General features: G+C 44.2%; 1 protein-coding gene across 4 annotated transcripts in view; it reads left to right on the forward strand.

Moving 5' to 3' along the window:
• Wdfy1 (WD repeat and FYVE domain containing 1) overlaps positions 1 to 6251 on the forward strand; it is a 50775-nt gene extending 44524 nt beyond the window's left edge. For all 4 annotated transcript variants that reach the window (XM_037210234.1, XM_028884101.2, XM_037210236.1 and 1 more), the window contains 3 exons: positions 601 to 731; positions 2138 to 2246; positions 2958 to 6251. In XM_037210234.1, the coding sequence (XP_037066129.1) occupies positions 601 to 731; positions 2138 to 2246; positions 2958 to 3017 (300 nt within the window). In that variant the 3' untranslated portion in view covers positions 3018 to 6251. The remainder of the gene's footprint in view (positions 1 to 600; positions 732 to 2137; positions 2247 to 2957) is intronic.
• Positions 6252 to 10695: the final 4444 nt, after the last annotated feature.

A 10695-nucleotide genomic window follows, 5' to 3' on the forward strand; every position in this document is an offset into this window, starting at 1 on the left:
ACGCTCTGCGGGATGCTTGTGTAGTGGTGAATAGCACATGATAGTTGGTGACATAGTCCTTCTGAAGAAAACTCGGAGGGGTGAATTTTACTCTTATGCATTAATAATTAATAGGAGAGAGAGAGAAATGGTCATTAAAGGGTCAGTGGTTAAAGTCTGTTACAGCCAGTCAGTAATAATAACTGGAGTGTTTTTGAATGTTCTGGAGGCTTATTTCCAGAGCCAGACTTTGAAAGGTCAAAAGACCACTATTCCCCTGTACAGATTATTTTAAAACTTACTTTAATGGAGGAGTAGATTTTCTTCCAGAATCTCCAGCAATTGGGTTCTTAAGAGAACTTGAGTTTGGTTTGAATATTGTTGCTTATTGTAGACCAGACACTGTAGGACAACAGACACACTGTTGTCCAGAAAGCAGGGAAGTAGTTTTTGTTGTTGTTGTTTTGTTTTGTTTTTTGAGACCCTTGCCTGTCAAGCTTATGGAGTGTCAGTTGATGATGCCGTGAATGTTGGGGGTCTCTCAAGCATCTTCTCCGCAGCCCTTTTTCCCCTGCTTTCCCATGAAGCAAAGCTAACTCCTGTCTCCCTCCACCCTGGAAGCATCACTGCAGGAAGTGTGGGCAGGCAGTCTGCGGGAAGTGCAGCAGCAAGCGGTCCAGTTACCCGGTCATGGGCTTCGAGTTCCAAGTCCGAGTCTGTGATTCCTGTTACGACTCCATCAAAGACGAAGAGTAAGTGCCCACTGGAATTTGTCTTACTGTGTCCCGCCCCGCTCTGTTTGACGGGCATCTGAATGTGGGCAGCCTGAGGAAGGATCTCAGTTTCTACCCACATGCTTATCTCTTTGGAATGTCATAAACCATTTCCGTTTGTTTGTTTTGAATGACATTTGTTTATTCGTGGGTAGAGCATGTGTGTGTCACAGCTTGGGTGTGGAGGTTCAAGGACAGCTTGTGGGGTCCGTCTTCCCTAAAAATTGAACTGGTGGGAAAAGTACCTTAACTTGCTCAGCCATCTTGTCAATCCACATTTGAAGAGAAGTTCCTGTCCTACTTTGTGACTTTGGGTTGCTACTGTTTATCCCAAGCTGCTCCACTGGCTAGGACAGGTTTTTGTTTTTGTTTTTAATGATTTATTTATTTTATTTTATGTGCATTGGTGTTTTCCTGCATGCAAGTCTGTGTGAGGGTGTCAGATCTCCTGAAACTGGAGTTATAGACAGTTGTGAGCTGCCATGTGGGTGCTGGGATTGAACCTGGGTCCTCTGGAAGAATAGCCAGTGCTCTTAACTGCTGAGCCATCTCTCCAGTCCCCAAGACAGTTTTTTTTGAGTACTGTGAGGCTGGCTAGGAGTAGTCCAGCCCCTGGGACCCAACTCCCAGGGCTCTGTGCAGAGACATGTTCTTGTGTAAATGACGGCAGTGGTTGGGCTAGCCGACCTTTGTCCACTCATACAAATTTAGTTACTAAGAAGACTGCGAAGACCTGTGCTCTTTCTTCAAACACTCTTAAATAACTTGATCAGACATGCCCTGCTGTGGGCAGGTCCTTTAAGAGAATAATCACCATTATCTTTCCTTTCTCCTTGAACCATGGCTGCAGTAGCAGAGGCCTGTGTCCCTGCTCATGATGGCCAGTGATCTTATGGGAGGAAGTGGTGCTACTGGCTACAGAGCAGAGTCCTGCATCATGGCTCTTATGGGTGGCAGAGGTTCAGGGGCATCTCTTACTAACGAATTTTGCCCATAGTCTCCTCCAGAGCTAGTCTTCTCTAGTGTTATAGGCTCATGTTTTTATGTTTATGTGCCAGTCTTTCTAATGAAAACAACTGGTTTATTTTTATGCTGAGTAACCCCTTCTCCACCTCTTTGAGGTCCTGGCATTGGAGCCAAAGCCTCCTTAATTCTAGGCAAATCCTCTGCCATTGAGCTATATACTCTTAGGCCTTAGGAAACCTTTTGTACAGACAGCCTGGTTATTACCTTCCTGTACTCCTTTAATTGTAAAACCATTGCTATTTTTTAGAAGCTAATGTTAACACCGTTACTGTACACAAGCCACCTGTATTGCTAACGGATCCCTTTCGTTTTCCTCTCGGTATAGTCAGTATGTTTCAACGACACTTTTTCTCTGTTAGTCGGACTTCTCTAGCAACATTTCATGAAGGAAAACACAACATTTCCCATATGTCCATGGACATTGCAAGGGGACTGATGGTGACCTGTGGGACAGATCGTGTTGTAAAGGTAAGCTGGCCCGTTGGCATCCCACCTGAGATAGAGCCATCCTCATGCTGTGAATGGGCTTCCAGACATTTCTAATAACATTGCCATTCACCTTTGCTTTTTAGAATCAACTGCCTGCCTGCTCAGAGCCCTGAGTGACTAAGCAGATGTTTGTGACCCCCTACACCCTGGGGTGGGGGTCACTCTGGTTCTTGTTTGGTCAGGATGGTGAGAGCTAGGTGCCCTTTAGATCCTGGGGGTTGTGAGCTGGCCTCAAGGTTTCCCCTCCCATCTGGCTTGGGTCTTTACCAATCCTTGTCCGCAACCTTTCCTTTCTTCTTGGCTAATGTTCCTTTGCATCCTATCCTATTTGTGAGGAATAATCACTGTTCTTTTAAACTAATTTCTAGATCACAAATAGAAGTTGAAGTAAATGTTTACTTAGTTGAGCCGTGAAACTGAAATATTTTATATTCTTAGACATTATAGTAAAATATTATGACATTGTTTTCAGATTTCAAGATGCTACCTAGAAGTGTTTTTCTTGTTGTTTGTTTTGGGTTTTTGTTTTGTTTCGTTTTATTTTCAGTGTAGTTAGTGAACTACATTGCTTTATCTGTATATAAGTCTTAAGGGGGTTTTTCTAGCCAAAAAACAGGCAAGTCTGGGTCAGTGCTGACTCTTGAAATGAGACCCAGTGGTAAGTACTTTCTCTGTGTGCCTTCCTTGTAGATATGGGATATGACTCCTGTGGTGGGCTGCAGCCTGGCAACTGGATTTTCTCCACACTGATCCTGGAGCTGGGTGATGTCTGCTACACTTTGCGTACAGTGACCACCATGAAACGAAACCTTCATGTAGCTCAAGCCACTGTCATGTAAATGGACAGTAACCACCTAAAAAAACAAATCAATATTTTTAAAAAGAAAAAATATATATATAAGTGTGTTTTGGGGTATTTGTGGAAATTAATCTGTGGGGATTAACACCTAAAAGGTCTGTCCATAGTGATCTCCTAAGGAATGGAATTTCCTCAGCAAAACTGCCTCATGAACATTGAATCAGCGGGTAAGGAGGAAGTGATCCAGCAAATGAAGGTTTTAGAGGGAAAAATTTTTAACAAAAAAAAAGATTAATGCTTAGAACTTCTTCAGCGCAAACCCGTGAGCACACATGGATTCTACGGAGAGACAGGGTCCTTTGAGGGCCCTGAGGGCACTTTGCTGTCCGGGCAAGAGCTGAAGGAAGGGCTGTCTGTCTTTCTTCAGCAGAGTTGGTAGGCTGTAAGAAACTCAAGCTTCCTCCCTCCAGGCTGGCTGTATGGGAATGCTCTCCGCAGTGAGTTGCTGATAGGCATCTTCAAGGTACCTGTTCGTCAGGTCGAGCTTGTAATCTGCTCGTAATTGGCTCACTGCTGTTGTTTCTCTCCCAGCCAGTGTCCCATGGGTGAACCTTTACAATTGTCATTTCACAAGACAGCCCACAGTTGTCCCTTTCTCCCAAACCCCATCTGTGGACAAAGCTTTTTTATGGTGCTGTTGTACAAGCCGCCTGACATTTTTTTCTTCATAGCTAGTCATGACCCATGGCAGACTCAGCTACCAGCATGGTGGCAATGGATGCCATCAGCCTGGTCCATGGAACAGATATAGCCCAGTCCTGCTAACAGATACATTTGTTGGCCGTCCCATGATGAGCCCCTGCGATACAGTAGCAATTTCTGCCCCTCAGAACAAATACTCTGAAGCTTTTACGTCATGTTATGCTGTGATTGTCACTAGTTGTCGCTCATGTTGCGTAGGAAGAAATGGGTGGCCCATTGCTGAAATTATCAACCAGGCCTTGTATGGTAACCCCTAACTTGTAAATCACTTGTCATGTTTGGAAAAGCTGTTGTATAAAATGCATTTTCCAGGTGTTTGACCAGATTACCAGAATGAGGAGAAGGGGGACGGAAAGCCTGCGGTGAATGTCCAGATGTGTATGTATGTTTGTGTTAACAGTAGCACATGAGTTATTCCGGTAGAACTCTGGGAGCCAACAGGAAAGGGTCCAGTGCTTTAAAGGCTAAGTAATGAATGGCCACAGCGTCTATGTGACACTTGCTAATGGGTATCCACTAAAAATCTCACTGCTGCTCTGTGTTGGATTACATCACGATCAGGGCCATTGGGCCTGATAGGACTAAGGGACTAAACATGCTTTATTAACATGGCTTACAGGGAGGGAAAAGTTTATATCGGGCAATAAAACTATTGATGACCATGATACAAACGAGGAAAGAAAAGGCAGCCAGGTGTACTGGGTTCTAGCTTTACACTGGAAGCTCTTGTCTTCAGAAGTAGGACCAAAGGGTTTTGTTGCCCCTTTTAATTTGTATGTTACGTCACCTTAACTGGCAATCCTCACCAGATTCTGCTTACACTCTACATGATGTGTATTGCTAATGTGCTTTGGACAAGAGACTGGGGGATGCTGTGAAACCACAATGTAGAGTGTTCTCCCTGGTCTGCTTCCCTCAGCTCAGTTCGTGGTTCTGCCCACGCCAAGGGAACTAGAACATGATGGAGTCGTCGCCCTGTGGAATAGTGCTGAGCCCTGTGTGGTTTCGTTTTCCTAAAAACGTCTGTAAAATGTGACTTTTGGACATCTGTGGTAGATTGAACTGAACACTCTATATTTTTGAAGCTTTTTTTATTTTGAAAGCCTCTTTCTTGGTTAAAAAAAAAAAAAAAAAAAAAAAACCCTGTGTGGTGTAGAGAACATGAGGTTGGTTTGAGCTTTCTAAGGGGCTAATAGAAATCAAGGAAGGAATTTCTGTTTAAGGAAGAATTAGGGCAGGGACCTTGGGAAGGAGTGCAGACTGTTGGAGTGCAGTTTGCTCCTCACTTGGGCCTGTGATCACTTCCTTCAGAAATGTTGGTGCCAGGCTCTTCCTGTGTGTTACATGTCAAGTAGCAAACGGGGTCATATTTTTTATAGAGGGTGAAAATTATATTCTCAAGTTTACTGACTGGGCACGCGAGGTAGGGACAGTAAGGCGCATGCTCTTTGCCTTATTTGGACTCTTGCAAAATGAGTCCCTGAAGATAGTTCCTCAAGTGACAGCGACCATCTTTTCCATCCCAGAATTCTCAAGTTCATGTGTACAGATGAGGGGCAAGAACTGCAGAATGTTAGAGAAGAGCCTTGTACTTAGATCTAGTGTGTGCTAAAGTGATGCCGAGTCTTTATTCTCAACATGTTCTTCAGTGGTCCTGTGTTCGTTGGTCCCAGTGATAGCAATAGGCCTGTGATTGGTGGAAACCACTCATTCTTCACTAGGTTGTAACTGTTTACTGTGTCCTGCTCTTAACCCGCTGCCTGGAGGACACCAATAAACACTTATTCCAGAGTTTATTACTTTGTTCTCCCTTACAGTGATTCACTTTGTTAGCATCTATGTTTATTATATGGTCAAAATTGATCAAAATATACAATAAATAGAATAGCAGCCCAGACCCAAGAAGATATTTTTGAAAATCAGTGTTTCATTAAAGTACTATTGATATCTCCCAAATGACAAGAATCCAGTTACTATTAATGAAAAACGATCTATCTGCTCATTATAAATGGGAGGCTTAACAAATAAGTAATACATGCTAATTTCTGAAAGTGTCTAATGCTTAATTGTTAATTGTGAGTGGATTCTTGAATGTCTCGTCTATCTTCTGCAGTTTACTATATAATAACTCTTTGAGTAAGTTGAAATTTAATTGTGCAGCAAATTTCGATCAGAGAACAATTTAAAATGTTTTATTCTGTAGGCTTTTTTGACTTGGGAAGCAAAAAGGTGACATTAAGTAATTCGATTTGTCCTTGCACAGCTGTGTTTCCATGTAATACTGTGTGCTCTGTATATCCCAGAGAGGCTGGAAAATTTTGTCCTTTCTATTTGTGGGTTTGTTTTTGTGGGGCATTTGTTGTTGTTGTTGTTTGTTTATTTTTTGGAGAATATGCATATAATAAAGTCTCCCTTGCTTGTTACCATGCTGCTTAACTTGTGTTTGTTCTGTTTGCTCTGGACACAGCACAGGACATGTCTATGTCTGTGTCACCCTGACTTGGCATCCCATGTATGGTGATATTTTATTTATGCTGAAATGTGATTTTATTTGTATGTTAATAAATTAAGTTGCCTGGGGGTCAGAGCTAATAGCAAGCCATTTAGCAGAAGTCTAGCAGTGGTAGCACATGCTCTTAATCCCGATCACATGGCAGGCAGATCTCTGTGTGTTCAAGGACACAGCCAGCATGGAGACACACACTTAATATCAACCATAGAAATAATCTCAATATCAACCATAGAAACTTGGAGGTCTGTATAGACAGGCAGTGGCGAGGAGGTCATGTGGTTGGGTTTACAACCAATGAGAGGGCAGAACATAAAGTCAATAAAAAGACAGACACACATGAAGTAGGTCTCTTTCTGAGAGGAAGGACGACAGCGAGGGGTAAGAAGGCGGTCTTGGTCTTAGCTCTTGGCTGCTGCTCAGACCTCTTGGGCTTTTAACTCTGCATTTGGCTCTGTGTTTCTTATTTAATAAACTGTTCAGAATTACATCTTCACCCATATGCTCTGGACAAGTTACCCGCATTATCTTTTTAAATTCTAGCATCACACCTCAAGTTATCTTTTATTTTCATTCTACAGATGACAAAATGAAGACAAGTCTATCCATCTGTCTGTCTGTCTCTGTGTCTGACTTAAAGGCAGGTGCCTTCTCTGTCAGCCCTGAAGTCTGGGAAACTTGGAGGAGTCACCAGTTAGTGTAGCTCAGGATAACTGCACAGAGCTGCATAGAGAAGTGACATTCTGGTCCCAGCTCTACTTCTGTTGCTCACGGCTTAGCCTTGCGAGGTTAGATAAGGTAGGTCAGACCCAGGAGAACTGAATCCTCAGCTAACGCAGTGAGATAGATTGGCCTAACTAGTCAAGTTACTACGTGTTTCTCAAAACTAGATATCACGTTTTTTCCTCTCAGGTCAAAACATTTTTATGATAGAAAAGGACCTGGGCATGTTGACACACACCAGTAATCCTAGCACTTGGAGGGTCTATGCAGAAGGAGCTGAACCATACAGAAAACTTGAGGCCAACCTAGGCTGCGTGAGACCCTGCTTCAAAAAAAGTAAACAGTGAAGTAAGATTCTGCCAAATGATAGGAAACACAGTGCTTTTCAAACAGTCACACCACTCAGAGAAAGCACCACTAAACTTCCACTGTGTCTTTCCAGTGTTTTTGATACATTACCATTTGTCGTTGCTGTGCATGTGAGCCTGTGTATTTTCTTGGCTCTTGCTCTAATTGTGTCTCTGACTCCTGAGCTCTGCTCCGCAGTGGGGAAGAAGCTTTCTCCTTGTAGGTGAGTGACTCCCTGTCGTGAGTGACTGTTTCTTCCACGGTAGTCATGGGAGCACGTGGAGGAAGGAATGTGACACCGAGCCATCCATGGAACGCTTCTGCTCTGGACCTCAGGTGCACACACCATGAGCAAGAAATGTAAGTTCATTGTCTGCGTCCACCCAGGTAGAGGTGTGTGTGTGTGTGTGTGTGTGTGTGTGTGTGAGAGAGAGAGAGAGAGAGAGAGAGAGAGAGAGAGAGAGAGAGAGAGAGAGATAGATAGATTTGGGGCAGGGGAAGAGGGTAGTGGGGTGTGGATTTCAACAGCAGTATATTCTAGTTTGTACAGCAGTATTCTGTTCTTGCCTCATGAAATTGTATTTTCTCATTTCTGATAAGCCACCTAAAGGAGGAAGAACTGGGGCTGGAGAGATGGCTCTGTGGTTCAGAACAGATACTGCTCTTGTAGGGGACCCGAGTTTGCTCTTAGCACCCACGTCAAGCTACTCATAACAATCAGTAATGCAGCTCTAAGGGGTCCCTGCCTTCTTTTGGCCTCCGAGTGCCCCTGCATACTCCTCTCATCCTCCCCCACATATACATCATCAAAAACAAAATAAATACTAAGAAATAAAGAGAAGGCAGAAGCATTTTTAAAGAAAGGAGGTTTTAGCCTGACTCTGGGTTTCAGGGAATCGCAGGCGTGCAGTAGAAGCTTGTGGCTTAGCCTGGACAATAGACCGGAAGCAGAGAAGTTGGTTGACGTTTTTCTTCTAATGTTCACCATCATTAGCTCTTAGGGAAATACAAATTAGAACTTTGAGATTTCATCTTATGCCAGTCAGAAAACGAAAGGATGACAAATGCTAGTGTCAGCGTGGGAAAGGGGGAACACTTCATTGTGGGTAGCAGTGCCAGCTGGTGCAGCCACTGTGGAAACCAGTATGGAGGTTCCTCAACACACTAGAAATAGCTCTTCACATGATCCAGATACCACATGGTTTTTGTTGTGGTGGTGGTTTTCTTACCATGCTAACAACAGAAGCCCAGAACATGCTAAACATGTACTCTAATCACTGAAACTACCCAGTCAGTGGGTGCTTGAACCAATGTCCTGAGACTTAACACATGCGTGGTAACAAGTAACACACATGCTTTTCTTCCTTTTCATGAAAGCTTCTTGAAGTAGGAGCCAGCCTGTGTGTCCTCAAGTGTCTGTCACATAAGACCTCTGCCCTGGAAGCCTTTAACCCTTTGACTTCCTAGATCTTTTAGAGGCCATCCCCTTATTCACAGAACTAAGCATCTTTCTTCCCATCCTTTGAGTGCTGAATCTGAAGAAAGTCCTGTTGTGCGGTTTTCCTCAAGCTGTTGGAGGCCGAGGGATTGGAGAGCGCCTCCCGGAAGGTGGGTTGTGTCAGCCAACCGGAGGGACACTAAAGGGAGAAGAAGTCACATGTAAGTCAGGTAGAGATGTGTTTGCTTCGGGATTTACTTGTATGGAAACAGTTCCCCTCCCGCTTCGTTGTTGTTGTTGAGGCTGGGCTTCACGTAGTCCAGACTGTCCTTAAACTCTGTATGTAACAGATGGTGGCCTTTAAATTGGGATCTTCCTGCCTCTGCCTCCTGGTGCTGGGATTGTAGGCTGTGTCTCAGGTGATTTGGGGTTCAGTGATAAGGTCTTCCTGTGCTTTCATATATTTTCATCTTAGGGTCATATAGACCCTCTAATACCTTTTCTCCAGGAGTCTTGCTCAGGTCCCTAGTGAATCCCAGATTGCAGTTGTGTACTAAAAACGTGTGTGTGTGTGTGTGTGTGTGTGTGTGTGTGTGTGTGTGTGTGTGTGTGTCCCTGTCCATCTGTCTGTCCATCCGTGTCCCTGTCCAAGGTATGGTGATATTTGTGTATGAAAATGTCATAATAAAACCCATTATTTTTATTTATGTATGTATGTATGTATGTATGTATGTATTTATTTGAGACAGGGTTTCTCTGTGTAGCTTTGCACCTTTCCTGGATCTTGCTCTGTAGACCAGGCTGGCCTCGAACTCACAAAGATCCGCCTTCCTCTGCCTCCCAAGTACTAGGATTAAAGGCGTGCACCGCCGCCGCCGCCGCCGCCGCAGCTGAAACCCATTATTTTGCACACGAAGAAAGTAATAATTACTGATGAATAAAACTCGGCAGGCTTGCAGACACGGACCTCAGCACAAAGGTTGTCAACTGTTCCTTCAAGAAACATCCCAGTCACAGCCACTTCTCACCAGACAGCTTCTGTCCCCATGTGCAGGCCACCGTTCTTCCTGGTTTTCTGTTAGCCTTTTCTCATCAGCCTTCCTGCTCCCGTCAGCTGGCTATCCACACAGTTGGTACAGCATGACTTCAATCATGCTGTTCCCTGTAAACCCACTCACAGCCCTGAACTCTTCACAGTGCGCGTTCTAAAATGGTCTCACTTCCCTCCTTATTAACCAGCTACGCCTCTGTCCTTATCGTCATCTCTCTAATTTATAAAAAAAAGGTTTTTACAATTATTTATTTATTGACAGGGTAGACGTGTCAATGCCAAGGTACATGTGTGGAGGTCAGAGGATAACTTGGCTCCCTATCATGTGGGGTCCTAGGGATCCAACTCTGGTCTTCAGGCTTAGCAGCAAGTGCCTCCACCCACTGAGCCGCCTTGCCAGCCCCGCTAACTTCTATTAGCAGGGAATTTGTGGATAGCCTATTATCAGGCTCAGCAAAGGTATTTGAATGGTGCTTCAAGGATGTGGTTCAGTGGTAGAGCACTTGCCTGGGAAGTACAAAGCCTTGAGTTCAATCCCAAGTAGAGGGGTAGGTGGATGGAGAGGAACACACTCGCCATTCACCTACCCTTAACCACTTTGGAAGTGGATCATTAAAGCATGGCGGTACATCTTGTTTATAATAATAGTGGTGCTTCAACTTGTACGAATCAGGTGCTCTGTGTATAAATGAAAAATAAGTGACATGAATTCTCTCAGAAAGTGAGCCTGCAGTGGGACAGTTGGGGTGGTGGTTTCTTCAGAGCCATCCTCTCCACCACCCCCTTTCCCCAGCAGGC

Source organism: Peromyscus leucopus, chromosome 13, assembly GCF_004664715.2.
Source record: "Peromyscus leucopus breed LL Stock chromosome 13, UCI_PerLeu_2.1, whole genome shotgun sequence".
Classification (NCBI taxonomy): Eukaryota; Metazoa; Chordata; class Mammalia; order Rodentia; family Cricetidae; genus Peromyscus; species Peromyscus leucopus.